The 18,693-nt window shown below is 35.5% G+C and overlaps 2 protein-coding genes across 2 annotated transcripts; one reads left to right on the top strand and one right to left on the bottom strand.

Moving 5' to 3' along the window:
- The first annotated feature begins 3,230 nt into the window (after window positions 1–3,230).
- LOC139866011 (gamma carbonic anhydrase 1, mitochondrial-like) lies at window positions 3,231–11,966 on the top strand. The gene is made up of 5 exons (XM_071854138.1): window positions 3,231–3,391; window positions 3,864–4,007; window positions 5,046–5,171; window positions 5,262–5,413; window positions 11,414–11,966. Exons 1-5 carry the CDS (start codon window positions 3,277–3,279, stop codon window positions 11,609–11,611), a joined length of 735 nt encoding a protein of 244 aa, XP_071710239.1. The 5' UTR covers window positions 3,231–3,276; the 3' UTR covers window positions 11,612–11,966.
- A 1,127-nt stretch (window positions 11,967–13,093) lies between these two features.
- Window positions 13,094–17,719, bottom strand: LOC139866941 (proteasome subunit alpha type-1-B-like). The gene is made up of 2 exons (XM_071855241.1): window positions 17,265–17,719; window positions 13,094–13,754 (listed from the first exon to the last, which is right to left on the bottom strand). The coding sequence occupies exons 1-2, from the start codon at window positions 17,613–17,615 to the stop codon at window positions 13,284–13,286; spliced, it is 822 nt and encodes a 273-aa protein (XP_071711342.1). The 5' UTR covers window positions 17,616–17,719; the 3' UTR covers window positions 13,094–13,283.
- Window positions 17,720–18,693: the final 974 nt, after the last annotated feature.

The raw sequence follows: 18,693 nt of genomic DNA, 5'->3' as shown, positions 1-18,693 counted from the left end.
CCTTTACTAGTATACATACCGTCATCTTTTATTTCACCTAAAATAGCATTACTAAGAGTTTTTTATTTTTCAAAGAGTATAAGCAAGGTTGCGATATTCGCCACTTGGGAAGTTATTGTCCAGGCTTTGGAGGAAGTAACCGGCAATGAGAGGATCAATTGGATTAGACTTTTCATAAATTTAAATAACAAAATTCAAAATGATATGTGTAATTATAGAAGAAAATCATTAACATAAACATTTATAAAATTGTCTAAAAACATGTACATAATCGTTCTTCAGAAACTCTAAAATTCTAGTTCAAACTTTTATTTTGATCAACTTTGACCAACAAATCAAATTCTGAACAATTAACCGATGATGACCGATTAATTAAACGAATTCTGGAAAATCGGATCAATCTGTTCTAAAAAGGTGTAATCGAGAATTGTTTTTTTTTTACAGCTGTGGATATAAACATATTTTGAAATAAAAGAAGAATCAAGTAATCAACTACCAACATAATGAATGACGTGATCAATATGTTACCAAAACTATTACATACCATTGTGATCCAATAGTTTTGCAGTTGCAGACAATTGAACAAGGATAGGTGTGATAACAGTGAGAGCAGCCCAGCAAAACAATATCACAAAAAAGGTTCTTGTTAACATTTTCTCAAGAAATGTACGGTCACACTAAAACTGAAAGCCTTATGGCCAAATCCTAAAATGTTGATAGGTTGAGGATAAACTAATATAGAGACATGAGTTGTAAGATATGCTATCACTAAACAATATAGTGTTGTTGGGGATATAAGATTATTGTAACTTCTACACAAATAACTTAACTTTTTTTATATGAAAAAGGTCAAAAAGTACTTTAAAGTGAAAATTGGTGATTTTGTAAGCTTGGTAGTTGAGAAATGGTTGTACCAATCAGGTAGATACAAGTATGACAAACATCTCATCTGGCACCTCCATGGGCCAAAATTCTATTTGGTGAGGTCAAAAATGTAATTATACATACTTATGTTCTTATAAACTTCAAAAACAAACAATCCAGCTGTGTATTTGATACATATGTTGCTAATAAATAATCATACACATACACTATTATTATTAGGGAATCATTTCTGCTTACTGCTTAATCAGCAATTCAGACTAGTTTCTACATAAGTACAGAGCATAAAAAGCTCATAATCAGCTAATTAATAGCAAAAAACATCATGGTCCAACACGGTATAAAAATGTAGCTTCTCATCCCAATCACAATTTTATATAAATATCTTATGTTTTAGAGATCGAACACTACAAAGTCGAAAGCTTCAATCATCTTAGCGCTTTATAGAGCACTATATATAAACGTATACACAAAATTATGATCAAACGATAATCCTAATCTCTTCAAAATTTATAAGTGAGAATATAAGGGAAGAATTTGTGCTTTAGTCACGCTTTTTTTTTACACTTGATTAGAGCGTGAAAATAAAGTTCATTATATAAGTGTGTAAACACTCTAAACACTTATTTGTGTGAGGAATACAAATTGTATAAAAAAAGCTACGCTTTTGATTGTCTTTAAAAACTAGGAAAATCAGTCAAAATGAAATGTGAATTCTTTAGTGGTGTGCCGTTGAATATGCTGATTTTACAACTTGAGTCCATCTATTCTACAATCTAATAATTTGACAATTTTTCCAAGAACTAGTCTTTCAAAATCCTAAAAAGTCCTAAAAACTAACATTAATCTATGCTAAATTCAATTAAACAACAATTTATAAAAGACACCTATTTTGGTAACAGAAGGGGCATGATATAGTTAATCGACTAGTACAAGTAAGAATGCATAGTGCCGTTAAAGATAGGGTGCCGTTAAATGTATTATCAATCGTAATATCTCCTTCTTCATCAATATATCTTCATATTTACCTATCAATTTCATATTTACCTATCAATGATAGATGATTATTTATCGGAAACTTAGAATAATAAAATCGATGCTTATTTATCATAAACTTTGAATGGTAGTAAGAATGTAGAGACATCACACATGGAATCGTGAAGAATAATTCAGGCGTTATACATTCTAATTTTATCGTAAATTATTAAGTAATATGTTTTCTACCAAAGGGCCTTTGGTCCAGCGGTATCGTGGTTGCCCTCTAACCAAGAAGTTGAGGGTTCAAGTCCCACCTGGAACATATACGTGATTGTAAATATTCGTGTTAATGAGTGTTGTGAATTTGCCTTTAAAAAAAAAAAGTAATATGTTTTCTAGTTTTGTAAATAATGTGACTTATTTTGAGTTTGAAGTGCACAATAAATTAGTAACTCGGTAAAAGTAAAGATTGGCTTATTTTATAAATGGATGTGGATATAAATATGAATATGATAACACAAATTTCTAGAAAATAATGTTTAGTATTCATTTGAGCATAATATAGATTTTTCTTAGCTATAAGAAGTGTCACAAAGACTTGGAAAACTAAATTGATTACGTGAAAAGAGAATGTCACTAAAAAACAAACTTGAGAATATTTAGGATGATAAAAGAGTTCTAGAACCAAAGCTTGGCTTGTCTTTTGACAAAATGGATGGACTTGCAAATTTTTATGCAATCTATGGAAATAAAATGGCATTTGGAGTTAGAAATTTTTTCTCAAAACTCGCATATTGATAAAACTATAAGTGCGTTACTTTTGCATATAATCGAGCTGAGAAGTTAGTTTCCAAATTGAAAAATAATAACTCTTGTTTCATTACAAGAAAGAACAAGAGACCTTGCGAAATGTACTCTCAATTCGCAAAGGGACCTTCCGAATTTTAAGATTTGCCTTAAAATCGGTCATGATCGAAAATTTTTAGGACGTGATCACAATTTTTACGATCAAGATATGAAAATTTTCGACTATGGGCGGTTTTTGGGGGCTTGTGACTAGGGACAATTTGAAGTAACGATTTGAAGATTTTTGGTCATGATTGGTTTTTTAGATCGCGACTTATAAATTTCGAAACATTGTGTCTTTTGATTAGTAGCTTAAATTTAGTCACCCTTTTATAAATCGTGTATTTTTATAGAGATATATCCGTTAACAAACTGTTATTTATAGCTCTTAACGATTTATGTCAACGGTACAAAAGAAAGTATTTGGAGGGCATTTTGGTCTAAAGAGGTAAATAACGAAGGACAATATGGTAATTCCAATTGTCTTTTCTTTGGGTTAACATTTCAGTTTGCATTTTTGTTTCATTTTAGCCGAAAACACACAAGCAGTCAAACAGTGATTGATCGGCCATGGGTACTCTAGGAAAAGCTGCATACACAGTCGGGTTTTGGATCCGTGAAACGGGTCAAGCCATGGATCGTCTCGGTTCACGCCTTCAAGGCAACAATTTCTTCAAAGAACAACGTATGTATTTTACACCCTTCAACCCTAATTCCCAAATTATTAAAGTTCATTACTTTAACATTCATTTAACTCAGTTATTGGATTTCAAATGTGGGTTTTTGATCTATGTTCAAAAGATCAAATTTTGTTAATTTGGTCATTAAAGATTTCAGATTTAGCTAACTTGTTGCCTAAAAAATGAATTATTTAGTTTAGTTTCTGTTGTTTTTCATGATTAGTTTAGAAATTGTTAAAGGCATACTGATATAATGGAATTAGGGTTTTATATTATATAAACTTCAAGTTGTAATTTCATTTGAGGTACACGAAATTAGAACAATGTATAGTGAATTTGGGACTCATGAGATATAGACTGAAATTTTAAGTGATACTCAAGATATTGCAACGTAATGGCATACGGTTGTTTTGCTCGGGAATTCGAAATTTAGTATTGTCTTAACCAATCTTTGTTTTTTTTTTTTTTTTTTCGCAGTGTCGAGGCATCGAACTCTTATGAATGTATACGATAAAGCCCCTTCGGTTGCTAAGGATGCATTTGTGGCCCCCAGTGCTTCTATAATTGGGAATGTTCAAGTGGGGGCAGGATCGTCTATTTGGTATGGTTGTGTTTTGAGAGGTAATGCTTAAGCATCATGGCTTTTATTAATCGACTGCAATAGTCTTGTATGCTCCATTAGCTGCCTTTTATTACTTGTTTTTCAATATAAAAAATTGGATCGTGCTAAAACTACTCATATGTTGGCTCATAATTATAATGAAAAAACTACTGCAAGGCTAGACTAAGTACTAACAACTTTATAAAAGTAGATAAATTTATTGGTACTTATTGTAGTTACATGGACATATATTTCAGTTTTATAAAACATCTTGAAGGTAGCCTCAACAAAGATTATGGTTGTTTAAGTCTCTAGTCGGGGACTAGTTGGCCGAGACCATGTAGGACTAATCAAAAAGTTGGTGAGTACTGAGTAGTCGGGATTAATCGGGTTGGACTTCTTTTACAGTTAAATTAGTAAATTTTAAAAATTATATGTAAATATACACGATAATGATATTTCCACCACACTTTCTGATAAATCCTCCTCAAATGTGCAATAACAAATTGTATAGTACAACTCATTAATTCATAATTATGATGGATTTATCAAAAAGTGTGATGGAAATATCACTACCTTAAACATAAAGTATAATACAATGTCTTGAAACATAAACATAATCGTTCAACTGTTTAGATGTTCAGATGTTTCAGAACCATTAAATTTATTTATTTTCATATGTCAGCAAACTTTCACTTTGACCGTATAAATCCGACTTTGACCTATTGACTGGCATTGACCGTATTGGGACTATTCGAGTTGGACTACTTCCCAAACCCGACTAGTCAGGCTTTTACAACCTTGACCATATAAGAATTTGTTCTTTTTATTTTATTTTTATAATTGGTTTATATTCAGTTTTTAATTTCAAAATTTACATTGTGGCCTTAACAATATTGTACAATTCAGTATGCCTTCCCTTGTTCCAAATAATATAACTATCTGCTCATCTTATAGATGTGGACATCTATGCAACAATTTTGTTTTATTTATTGATCAGATTTACATGTTTGAATTCATAGCATGCTTATTGATGAAATATTCTGTTTTATATATAGGTGATGTGAACAGTATTACAATTGGATCTGGAACTAATATACAGGACCATTCACTCGTGCATGTTGCAAAGTCTAATCTTCCTGGAAAAGTGCATCCAACGGTGATTGGGAACAACGTGACTGTTGGTGAGCGATGTTGTTCGGGCCTAGTTTTCAACTTTTTTGCATGTTTTATGTTATAAAAATGTTTGGATAAAAATTAGTTTTATAATGTAGGACATAGTGCTGTATTACATGGATGCACTGTTGAGGATGAAGCGTTTGTTGGTATGAAAGCGACACTTCTTGATGGGGTAGTTGTAGAGAAACATGGCATGGTTGCTGCTGGAGCACTTGTAAGACAGGATACTAGAATTCCAGCTGGCGAGGTTTGAGTTTTGTCTTTTTCTGTCTTGTTAACAGATTTATTTCTGGAAGTGGCAAGATGAGTGGGCTGGGTAACGGGTCAAACATGTTGTTTAACCGGCTTGGATTGATGGGTAAACATTGCTCTATCCCAAGTCGCCCCAAAACACCTTAAAGGTCGTCCGTCCAACGCTAAAAAGTCGGTCTGGGTCGGGCTGAGTCTGGTCCGAGTCAGTCAAAGTCAAAGTTAGGTAAAAAATATTTATTTTTTAAAGTTAGATTTTGTGTCATATATTAAATTTGAAATTGTTGGACCAATCTTGACATAAAGTAATAGTTAGAGGTTTATTTTGTGAAATTATATCTCAAATGGATTTGAGGAGGTGGAACATGTGAACGGATAACAAGTGGGCTAGCCGTCATTGTTTTCAATTTTGCTTCTTCCTTGACTTTTCTACTTTATTCTAGACTTGACTATCCTAGATGATTCTAGACTTGGTTATCCTAGATTATTCTAGACTAGACTTGATTAACTTAATGGATAAGGTTAATCAACTATAAATAGGGATGTAATAAGGAGATTGTAATAAGAGTTTTTCTATAATTGGAGAAGGATTTCCAATAAGTTCTTGTTCTTAAATTTTACTATTCTGTCTTCATAATCTGGTACCAAATTTCTTCAATTGGTATCAGAGCCAGGTTACAAAAGGGATCGTGTTGTTGATCAAAAGGACTAGATCAATCACCAGATTCTAAGACAGAAAAATACGAGCGTCGATCGAAGACCAGATTCATGGGAGATATTATCAATACCTCGGATGCAATCAAGGATACCAGCCATCTTACGTTCCAGTGCCCTATCCTAACTGCGACCAATTATCCCATCTGGTCGCTTAGGATCAAAGCGATTTTTAAGGCACATGGAATCTGGGAATCAATTGAACCTGGAACTGATGTCGATCAGAAAAAGGATAATGCTGCAATCGCTTATATGTATCAGTCTTTACCTGAAGACTTGATTCTTCAAGTTGCAAGTTGCACCCATGCGAAGGAAATCTGGGATGCAATCAAGACCCGTCACCTTGGAGTTGAACGAGTAATGGAGGCTAGGCTTCAAACTCTTAAAGCTGAATTTGAAGCAGCAAGGATGAAAGATAACGAAAAAATTGATGATTTTGCCGCAAAACTTTCTGGAATTGCCTCAAAATCAGCTGCACTTGGAACCGTCATTGAGGAAACCACGTTGGTGAGAAAAATATTAACTGCCATACCAGAAAAATTCTTAAATATGGCAGCCACTATCGAACAACTGGTTGATCTCAAAACGGTGAAATTCCAGGAAGTTGTGGGTAGGCTAAAAGCTTACGAAGAACGAACCAGTCTAAAGACTACAAATAACAGCCATGACCAACTTCTGTTGTCCTATGAAGGATGGGACTCAAGAAAGAAAAAGGATAACAACTTTGGTCGAGGTCGAGGGAATGGCCAAGACACCCGGGGTAGGGGCCGAGGTCGTGGACAGTTTGGTGGTCGAGGAAGGGGTTCAGGCCGCGGACAAAACTTTTTTGCTGGTAGACAAATAACTGAAAACTTAACTAAAGATCGATCAAAGCTGCAGTGTTTTCGATGTGATGCATTTGGACACTTCCCATCCGATTGTCCAACACGAAAGAAAGGAGAACAAGCAAATTTGACTCGAGCTAGATCAACCGAACTACCAGTGGCTAATGATGACAGACCTGCACTATTGATGTCCGTAGCCAATCAAAGAAGCGGGAAGGAAGTAATTCATCTAAGTGAAAAGAAGGTTTTTCCAGCAAAGTATGAGTCACATGATGGTGGAGAAAACATGTGGTACTTAGATACTGGAGCAACAAACCACATGACAGGAAACAAAGGACTGTTTTCAAAACTTGATACGGATATTGGTGGTACAGTGAGATTTGGGGATAACTCGTGTGTGGATATAGAAGGAAGAGGATCTATTCTTTTAACATGTAAGAATGGTGAACAACGTTTGTTGACCGACATACTTTATATCCCATACTTAAAGACTAACATATTTAGTCTTGGGCAAGCTGAAGAAGGGGGTTGTGTAATCTTGATCAAACATGGTTTCTTATATATGTTTGAGGTAGATGGATCGCTGCTAATGAAGGTTCAAAGGTCCCCTAATCGGTTGTATAAAATTAATCTCGAGGTTGGGACACCAATCTGTTTACATGCCAAGATTGATGATCCAGCATGGTTGTGGCATGCCCGTCTCGGTCATGTGAACTTTGATACAATAAAGCGGCTAGGGACCAACAATCTAGTGGATGGAGTGCTGGTTATTGATCACCCTACACAGATATGTGAAGCATGTTTAGCAGGGAAACATTCACGACAAAGTTTTCCTGTCCAGACGACTTTTAGAGCCCAAAATCCACTGGAACAGGTTTATGCAGACATGTGCGGACCCATATCCCCTGCCACCCAAGCGGGAAACAAGTACGTTATGCTGATTGTTGATGATCACAGCAGGTTTATGTGGTCTTTCATGTTAAAAACCAAAGGAGAGGCATTTGAGCAATTCAAGAAATTCAAGGCGATTGCTGAAAATCAATATGGAAGGAAAATAAAGGTCCTTAGAACTGATCGGGGAGGAGAATTTACATCCAACGAGTTCAATCAATATTGTGATTATGCTGGAATCACAAGACAGTTGACTGCACCTTACACGCCACAGCAGAATGGTATTGTTGAAAGGCGAAATCGAACAGTGATGAGCACAACAAGGAGTATTCTTAAAGCAATGAATATGCCACAAAGTTTCTGGGCTGAAGCAGTACGTCACTCGGTTTATATCCTAAACAGGTTGCCCACGAAGATTCTGAAAAATCAAACACCATATGAGGCTTTAAAAGGAAGAAGACCAAATCTTGATCATTTACGGGTGTTTGGATGTGTTGGATATGTGAAAGTACCTTCAGATCAAGTAAAAAAACTTGATGACAGAAGTATTCCTATGGTTTATTTAGGAACTGAACCAGGAACTAAGGCACATCGTATGTATGATCCCGAGAAGATGAAAATAGTAATCAGTCGAGATGTGGAATTTGATGAAGCACGCAAATGGGATTGACATTCCGGAGTAGAAAACAATCAAGAACCTAATCACAAAGGAGAATTCGTAATACATATAAACCCCGGTGAAGTTTTCTCGGCTGATCAAAATTCCGAAAATGGGCCTACTGAACCAGGCAGCCCAAGTAGCTCATATAGCCCACAAAGCAGCAACTCCTCAAGTCAAGGAAGATCGACCAATGAGGAAAGCATAACCCATTCTGATGTTAGCAGTCCTGAAACAACAGTAAAACAACGAGGACCTATGCTGTCTCGTCTCCCGACAGATACAGTCAATGAGTCAGATCCATCTATGGCAGAAGAGGAGACATATGATGATACACCACCACGAGGTTGGAAAAATCAAAGTGATGTATATGATCATCTTCTTACTGAAGGAGAACCAACAAATTTCAGGGAAGCTACAAGATATAAAGAATGGCAGCAAGCTATGGAAGGTGAAATAGCTTCCATTGAAAGGAATAATACTTGGGAGTTAATGGATCTACCCCAAGGACACTGACCTATTGGACTAAAATGGGTATACAAAATTAAAAGGGATGCAAAAGAAATGTCACACGACATAAAGCACGGCTAGTTGCCAAAGGCAGAAGAGGAGACATATGATGATACACCACCACGAGGTTGGAAAAATCAAAGTGATGTATATGATCTTCTTCTTACTGAAGGAGAACCAACAAATTTCAGGGAAGCTACAAGATATAAAGAATGGCAGCAAGCTATGGAAGGTGAAATAGCTTCCATTGAAAGGAATAATACTTGGGAGTTAATGGATCTACCCCAAGGACACTGACCTATTGGACTAAAATGGGTATACAAAATTAAAAGGGATGCAAAAGGAAATGTCACACGACATAAAGCACGGCTAGTTGCCAAAGGCTACATCCAGACACATGGTGTAGACTTTGACGAGGTATTCGCACCCGTAGCTAGACTTGAGACTGTTAGACTTATTCTAGCTTTGGCAGCCCAAAGAGGGTGGGATGTTCATCACCTAGATGTTAAAACAGCATTTCTATACGGTGACCTCAAGGAAGAAGTCTTCGTATCTCAACCGGAAGGTTTTGTGATAAAGGGGAAGGAACAAAAGGTGTACAGACTGTCAAAGGCTCTCTATGGCCTGAAGCAAGCCCCACGTGCTTGGAATACAAAATTAGATGGAGTTCTAAAGGAATATGGATTTCGAAGGTGTAAGCTTGAACAAGCTGTATACACAAAAAGAACACAAGAAGGATCACTTTTGGTAGGAATTTATGTTGATGATTTGATTGTAACGGGTAATAACCTGGAGAAAATCAAACAATTCAAAAGGCAAATGGAAGATAAATTCGAGATGAGTGATCTGGGCTTACTTTCTTATTATCTCGGACTCGAAGTAATACAAGGCATAGATGGAATAAAAATTCATCAATCAAGATATGCTAAAAGAATCCTAGAGGAAGCAGGAATGTGGGAGTGCAATTCCACCAAATATCCAATGGGACCAGGTCTGAAGTTGATGAAAGATGATGGCATCAAATGTGTTGATGCAACTGAATACCGGAAAACAATTGGATGCCTTCGGTATTTAACTCATACACGGCCGGATCTTGCATACTCGGTGGGATATGCAAGTAGATATATGCAAACTCCTAAAATTACTCATCTTCAAGCTGTTAAGCAAATTCTTAGGTACTTGAAAGGAACAGTAGACCTGGGTATTCACTATCGAAGGAATGGTAGCAATAACCTACTTGGATTTAGTGACAGCAGCTTCTCGGTGGACCCAGATGATGGAAAGGGTACTACTGGATTAGTGTTCTACTTTGATGATGGACCTATTGCTTGGAATTCACAAAAACAACAAACAGTGGCCTTATTATCCTGCGAAGCAGAATTTATGGCTGCTACTGCAGCAGCTTGTCAAGCAATATGGTTAAGGGGACTCTTAGCTGAAATAACTGGAAGAAAAAAAGAACAAGTTGTGATCAAAGTTGATAATAAGTCAGCAATATCATTGATGAAAAATCCGGTATTTCATGGAAGAAGTAAGCATATCGACACACGGTATCATTTCATACGAGAGTGTGTTGAAAACGAGAAGATTAAAGTTGAATACATCAGTGGAGATCAACAACGGGCTGATATTCTTACAAAAGCATTGCCGAAGTTAAAGTTTGCTGAAATGAGAGAGATTCTTGGGGTTCAAAGGATTGAAGACTCAAAGAAATAAATGATTACTCAAGGTCAAGATTGGGGGGGTGATTGTTGGACCAATCTTGACATAAAGTAATAGTTAGAGGTTTATTTTGTGAAATTATATCTCAAATGGATTTGAGGAGGTGGAACATGTGAACGGATAACAAGTGGGCTAGCCGTCATTGTTTTCAATTTTGCTTCTTCCTTGACTTTTCTACTTTATTCTAGACTTGACTATCCTAGATGATTCTAGACTTGGTTATCCTAGATTATTCTAGACTAGACTTGATTAACTTAATGGATAAGGTTAATCAACTATAAATAGGGATGTAATAAGGAGATTGTAATAAGAGTTTTTCTATAATTGGAGAAAGATTTCCAATAAGTTCTTGTTCTTAAATTTTACTATTCTGTCTTCATAATCTGGTACCAAATTTCTTCAGAAATATTTTGAATTTATTTATCAATAAAAGTCAACGTTGGTCAATGCCCGTATCATCCCCGAGTTGACCTACTCGTTCTTCCAAGGTCCCGATCGACTCGTCCCTGACTCGCTACTTTTACAACCTTGACACTATCCATTTTATAATTGATTAACCTGGATAACTATGATTACACAGCCTATATAATTGTATTATTAATCCAGACCTCTAGGTAGTATAGTGATTATTTGAAATCATAAATGGGTTGAAATAACCACCTTTGGAATGTGGAAACAGGTATGGGGCGGAAATCCCGCAAAGTTTTTGAGGAAACTTACAGACAAAGAAATCGCCTTCATCTCTGAATCGGCCGCCAATTACGCCAAGCTTGCCGAAGCCCATGCCGCCAAGAACGCAGAGCCGCTCGATAATACCGACTTTTTAAAAGTTATACAAAAGAAGGCTGCCTCTGAAGCCAACACTCTGATTCAATGATTGACGAAAAAAGGTTCGTGAATATGTAATCGTCTCACGAAGTTACTTTGTTGTTGCTGCCTCCTGGTGAGTTTGATGTTGACGAATGAATGCCCGTTGTAAGCAATTTATGGATATTGGATTTTCGGTATTCTTCCAAATAAAGGTTTTAAACTTGTTAGGGTAGAACTGTTATTGTTTACACCTTGTTGTATGGGTTGTTATTACCCTTATTACATCGAAGACATCTTTGGATCTGGTATTAATGTATTATTAGTTCCTTTTCGATTTGGGTATGATTAAGCATTCAAGTTGCTTGAATCATATAGACCTCTGATCATATTGTTTTTATCAAGTATGCAATAATTTTTGTCCGGAATAAAAAGAAAAGTCGAGAATTAGGAAAATAAGTGAAGGCAAATAGCATTCAGCACATATATTTGCTTAGCTCTTACCATGATTGAATTGAATAATAATTTAATTTAATTGTTTGTATACTGACTCTCCGTACTCATCAGTCATCAAAGGAGTCTCAAAATGGTGGTGGTGTCTATTATCGGGTTTTTCTTAATTTTTTTTTTTTTTTGTAAAAGAGTTTTATCCGATATATATTATTTAATTATTTATCAAAATAATAAAAATTGCAATATAAGAACAACGACCACAAGTCCACAACACACCTTGCGGCCTCACAAACAATCAATAACCAACAATCAATAACCAGGACTAGCATGTAAAGAACCACGTAAACAAGGACAACCAATTACAACCAACCTGATTTCATGCTCTAACAATATATCAGTTGGTAAACACATTTTCTGACCCAAAAAAGATAAGATTAGGTTTACACTCGGGTCAAAACACCAACACCGAAATTTCAACTGGTTTAGATGATCATCTCATTGCTTTATTCAAAATAGGCGATGATATTATACTGCTGTCTGAGGGTCAAATCGACAACCAAGGCCCAAATGGAGACATTCTCAGTTTCTTTTAAGAGCGCAGGGTTCAAATGCTCCGAAAGAAATACCAACATCTCGGTCCAACAAAAATGAACCTTACCGGTACGTTTCGCCGTTTTGGCAACAGAATTTGTTCAAATTTTCAGGAGGTATCATGTTAGCAACCGCCTTATCATAATCTTTCAGTTCCTTGTGACAAAACCAATATGCATTCGTTATGACAAAACGCCTTTTTTTTTTTTTAATACATATAAAGACCATTCAGCTCTTTACAATGTTTTAAGTCTCAAAATGGGTTGAAATTATCTATTTTAGATATCAATAAAATAATGTTATCTATAATATTATTGAGAATTTGAGTGCAGTGTTTCTCAACCACTATATTTCATCTTCGTTTGAATACTACCATACAAAGTGGAGGATAAACATATCGAAACCCTAGCTTTAAAAAGACACCAGTCTTGCAAAAAACTCACTAATACTGACATATGATACCTAAATTGTAGAATACTTTCTTGCAACACTAGTGGGATGCTTTAACTCAGCTTAATAACTGCAATCATGTAATATAGGTTCCATATTGAGAGTTCATAATAGGCAGCACTTAAGTGAAGCTCCAAAAAAGAACATTAAAAACTGCAATTAAAAGATTCCAGCAGAAAGTAATTTCATGTCCATATCAACTTCTAAAACAAACATCAGATTTTGCATCAAAGAAACACAAACATTCCTCAAATATCCATCGGAGCGGCTTCTTCCACCACAGCATCTCCGCCCTGATCAGCACCGGCACCGCCAGTTTCCGCCGCCACACTCTCATTAACTGGAGCTTCTTCTCCAGAAATTTCAAACTCGTTAATCAACGATTGTACAGTTGCTTGGTCCAAAATATTAAATGCTTCACCAACTCCAACAACAGAAACTGTGCATACAGAACTTGTGAGTTTTTCACCTTGTAACGTCTCTCTAATGGCAAACAGAGCATCTTTGATGAGGTCATCACGAGACGAGCTTGTGAAGTTGTCGAATTTGCGCTCCAAGTATGTTTTAGCAGCTTGTGAGCGGGACCCAATAGCAAAAGCTTGGTATTCAAAGTAATTTCCACTAGGGCAGTTGTAGTAGAGATGGGCCCCAGATTCGTCTAAACCGGCAACAAGTAGACCCACACCATAAGGACGTTTCCATGAGCGTTGGGTACATACCTGTTAACAAATGACTTAGGTAAGAATTTGTGTTTGCTATAGATACATGTTAATAGGGTACACATTGACAAAGTAAAGAATTTGGTTTGTTACGGGTGGTTGGCTCTTTGCTTGTGCAACAACTTCCACCCGGCATACCTTTCGTGTTCTGTTTACAAGGTCCCTTGGCTTTATTTATTGAGGCAACACCAAACGTCGATTAAGTGGCGTCTTGACTGCCGCTTAGAGCCTAAATTGATTTTCAGGCAGGCTTTTAAACCCATGAAAATTTGATTCTACCATTTTCATGGCGTCTCAATTTTTATGTATTTATTTATTTATTTTTTTTTTAAAGGCCGGAGGTCCACTCGGAAGCAATCTCTTTATCCGCCGAATAAAGAGAGGGATGACTTCCTCTACTTTTCTGGGTGGAGAAATGACTTGTTTTTATTCTCGGATAAAGGAAGGATTGTCTACATCTCACCTCCCCCATACACCACTCAAGTGGTATTGGGTACTGTTGTTGTTGTTGTTGTTGTACAGTCATAAGGCGTTATTAAGCTTTAGCCACTTCTTCATGAATTATTTGTAAAATACTCTTTTATTTGTCACTTCTTAAATACCAGAAATTTTTCAACTTTCGTTTCTAGAAACTAATTTTTAAAACTTCAAACAACTTCAACTTACACAAACTATTCTCAGTAGCTCTTGCCACAATTTTTATATCAGTTGGCTATCCTAAAGTATGATTTAAATGCTAAATCGATTACCTTTTACTAGCAGTGTAAATGAGCAGAGCTACTCGTGAACTACTCGAGCTCGACTCGTTAAAAGCTCGATTCGAGCCGAGCCTAAACGAGCTCAAGCCCGAGCTTGAACTTAATTATTACAAGCACATTCAGTAAATGAGCTCGAGCTTCATATCTCGAGCTCGAACAAACTCGCGAGCCTAAACGAGCATTTCATTTATATACACCAAAAATATTAATTTTTTTAGTAATATATTATAATATACATAATATAAATATATAATATATAATTATATATACTCCATCCGTCCCAATTCTATTGTCGATTATTCCATTTTCGAATATCCCAAATTAATTGTACACTTCCATAAATGGAAAAGAATAATGTGATAAAATCTTTTGTGCCACAAGTCTATTCATGTAGGACAAAAAGATAGGTAAAAAGTAAGGAGTAAGACTGGAAAGTTAACAAAAACGCACATGTGACACGTACTTTTTCTTACACCGTGTGTTTTTTTCTGGGACAATAGATTTGGGATGGAGGGAGTAATAGTTACTATTATATCAATATCAATATCAATAATAGTTGAAAGAATAATAGTAAATCTTATTTTATGTAGATAAAATTACAAAAACAATAAATATGAAATCTAATAAATATAAATAATATAGAGAAAATAAGATTATGTAATTAACTAGTCGAGCTCGAGCTTATAAAATATCAAACGAGTTGAGCTCGAGCTCAATGAAATTTAAACGAGCCCAGCTCGAGTCTGGATGAGCTCGGGCTCGCCTCGTTTACACCCTACCTTTTAAAAATAAAGCTTAAGATACAAATAAACGGTTCGAACATGCAGGTGTGGAAAGGCATACGCGACTAGTGCAAAACAACTTAACGCAGATTAGGCCATCTGGCAGAACATCCTCTTGGTTGGAGAAGAGAACTTCTTCTTTAGTCAATGCTTGACAATCACACTCGGTGGTGCTAAAGACATAACATTCACGTCCTTCAATACATGCGCGCGGTTACTTCTACTTTTACATACTGTATTGTTACTTCTACTATGGTAAAAAGTACATAATAACAGTACTGTATGTATCGTAGGATGTGCCTATTATGTCTTTGGCGTCATCGAGTATGGTCGCTAAGCAGTGACTAAAAGAAAAGTCTGCCTCTTCGACCAAGACAATGTTATGCCCGAAGGCAAAGTCTGCGTTAAATTATTTTTCACTAGTTGTGTATGCCTATTCAACACGTGCATGTTCGAATCATTTAGTTTGTATCTTAAATTTTACTTCAAGCCCGGTACAAATCCAAGAATTCACACATACATATTTATTTAGATAAATTCTCTAGAAAGCTACTTTTTTTATTAAAGTCTCAATTTAAACATAAAGCCTTAGCGGTACAAATCCAAGAATTCACACATACATATCTATTTAGATAAATTCTCTACAAAGCTACTTTTTTTATTAAAGTCTCAATTTAAACATAAAGCCTTAGGAGTAATATAAAAACTAGCAGCAATTGAAACCTAATTCTGAACATATTTATTTGGTACTTCATTCAAGTCTCTTTTTATTCAAGTCAAGCTTGATCCAAAGTAAATGGTCGAAAAGTTATTTTGTCATTTATTTCTTTTTCTATTTTGGGCACCTAGTGGTTGTGAAGTGAATGAGATAACATAATCATTTTTGTAGTAACTAAATAATACAATTGTTATTGAAATAATATCACTTAATCATACGGATGGAAAAGTAAGTACAAATTATACATCATTTTTCACCTATATCATCATACAATAGAACCTAATTATTATGTACGAAGTAAAATGTAAGTTACAAAAGAAAAGAATATATCATGTTGTGAAGATGTTACAAAATTATCAAATTATTATGTGCGGAGAAGAAAATGGAAATTAGAATTGACTTATTTAAATTAAATAATATAATTCAAGGCAATATAATGAAAACTTAGTTTCCAACGTATGTACATAATCCAAAGTAAATGATCGAGAATTTATTTTGTAAAGTCAACATAGGTAGAGTATGCTGTAGAAATCGTCAATCGGATCGGTTCCATCTTTTTGACCCTTTAGTGCAATCTTTTTCAGATAGATGACTGTTAAAAAAGAATCTGAATAGGGTGTTTGGTACCTAAAAACATCGCAGATACAAATACACACAATGAACGGACAAAAGTTGCACTAAAATGACTTAAGAAGGGCACAAGCTACACCCTTCAATAACTTAATCGCAATAATAGCTCTAACCAAAACCAATGTAAATGTATCATTATGCACCTCTTCTTCCATAATGTTTTTCGCCATCCAAAAAACAGCCCTCAACAGAATAATCACCTAACTACTTTTACACTCTTACTTTCATCTTTCACAGCATCAAACCACCATCAAAATGAAACTTGTACATAACGACGAATCCACCATTATCGTGCTCTTAACAGAACAAAAGAATCTACTTCACATTAAACACATTATCCATTTACATACATACAGTCATGTAGCTAGTAAATTCACTCTATTGTATATATATACTATAAAAGACACAGTGACCTAATAATTTATTAAATCGAAACAACAGAAACAAATATAATTAAATTACCTTTTAAACTACATAAATACTTCTCAATTTCAATTTCATTTTCATCAAGTAAACCCTAGAACCTAAAAAACCTAACATAGATACAAATACACAAAATATATACAATTATTGAAGCAATTAAATAAACATATTTTGCAAATTCACACAAATTAAAAGTAACCTGAGCTTTATCGGCGAGTTGAACAACTAATCGTCCAACAGGAAGCGGAGATTCATACGTATAACCATAATTAATACATTCAGATCTCATATACCGCGATAAAACACGGCCGTCGGCGGTGAGTCCGGCGATAGCAACGCCGATATGATCATCGACTTTGAAGATCTTTCTCTGATGAGAAGAAAGTTCAGAATTAGCTTTGTTAACGCACGCGAGAACCACGTGAGTTTTGGATCGAAGACCGATTGCTGCAGATCCTTGTTTCACTGCTTCCATTGCGTATTCTACCTGAAATAATCGGCCGGCCGGTGACCATGTCGTTACATCTGTATCGTATTGATTTCTGAACATTTTGTTGAGCTTTGATTTTGATTTTGATTTTGATTTTTGGCCGGAAAATTATGTTTGTGGTTTTGGTGGTAGAGAGAAGTGTTTAAGGTTTAACGAGGGGCTTTTCTTTTTGCTCAAGCCAAATGATTTGGTGAAAATAATTTGAATAATCTAATTTTTTTTTTATAAATGAAAAAAAGAGGAAAAAAAATTATTTTAAATTTGTACAAAAGATGTATATTTGGCAAGCACACTCCAAGTCTATGTTTCCTTTGGATAACTCATCAGACTCACCTTCAAAGAGTCGGATGTCGAAAAATTACCTTCACGGATCCCCACACATGTGACAGGAGCAATCATCATCCCACTACCACAAGAGTTGTAAATTCTTGCCGCGAGTGTGGATTGAACTTGCGTCTGTTTTAAGTCCAAGCTTTCACATGGTGAGTCTCGGCTTCAAAGGTAACAGGAACCACTGAACTGTTGCTACATTGGTTATTATTTTGAACTTTGATTTACATTCTCTAGTGAATTTTTCGTGCGAGATAAGTGAAGTTGAGTGAGGTTGAGGGTTTAGATACCTCTACACACAACGACAACAACAACAATAATTAATTCCTCACATGCAATGTATGGTGAATGTGATATTTAGACAATCTTTCCTCTATCTTAGAATAAAAGAGAAGTTGTCTCTCTAACCACGAGTTGAGAAAGAAAAAACATAAACAAACAAAAATAACAACAACAACAATACCCAATTCCACTAAAGTGGAGTATGGGGGAGGTTAGATGTAGACAGTCCTTTCCTCTACCCTAAAGTAAAAGGGAAGTCATTCCTCCACCCACGGATACCTATCGGTCCCCAGGTAGAGGAAGTCGTCCCTCCCTATTCTGTAGAGCAGAGAGGCTGCTTCCCAGGGACCTCCGGCCAGAAAGAACCATGAATTTCGATATGTGCAGTAAAAATATACAAGTACAGTTGATAAAATATAAACTTTACCATGAATAATGTATACTCCAATACGATATGTATAGGTAAAAAGAGCAGGTAACAATATAATGTAATATAACATAAAAGTAAAATAAGTGAGTGTCAAAT

This window comes from Rutidosis leptorrhynchoides, chromosome 9 (assembly GCF_046630445.1).
Source record: "Rutidosis leptorrhynchoides isolate AG116_Rl617_1_P2 chromosome 9, CSIRO_AGI_Rlap_v1, whole genome shotgun sequence".
In the NCBI taxonomy this organism is placed as follows: Eukaryota; Viridiplantae; Streptophyta; class Magnoliopsida; order Asterales; family Asteraceae; genus Rutidosis; species Rutidosis leptorrhynchoides.
Note: the sequence above shows the minus strand (reverse complement) of the source record. Positions and strands in the feature narration are given on the sequence as shown.

Coding starts and splice junctions, on each gene's coding strand:
- LOC139866011 (XM_071854138.1), top strand. CDS start 3,277: ATGGGTACTCTAGGAAAAGCTGCATACACAGTCGGGTTTTGGATCCGT. Junction 4,008..5,045: donor GTATGGTTGTGTTTTGAGAG/GTAATGCTTAAG, acceptor TTTTATATATAG/GTGATGTGAACAGTATTACA. Junction 5,414..11,413: donor CTAGAATTCCAGCTGGCGAG/GTTTGAGTTTTG, acceptor ATGTGGAAACAG/GTATGGGGCGGAAATCCCGC.
- LOC139866941 (XM_071855241.1), bottom strand. CDS start 17,615: ATGTTCAGAAATCAATACGATACAGATGTAACGACATGGTCACCGGCC. Junction 13,755..17,264: donor AACTCGCCGATAAAGCTCAG/GTTACTTTTAAT, acceptor ATTTGTTAACAG/GTATGTACCCAACGCTCATG.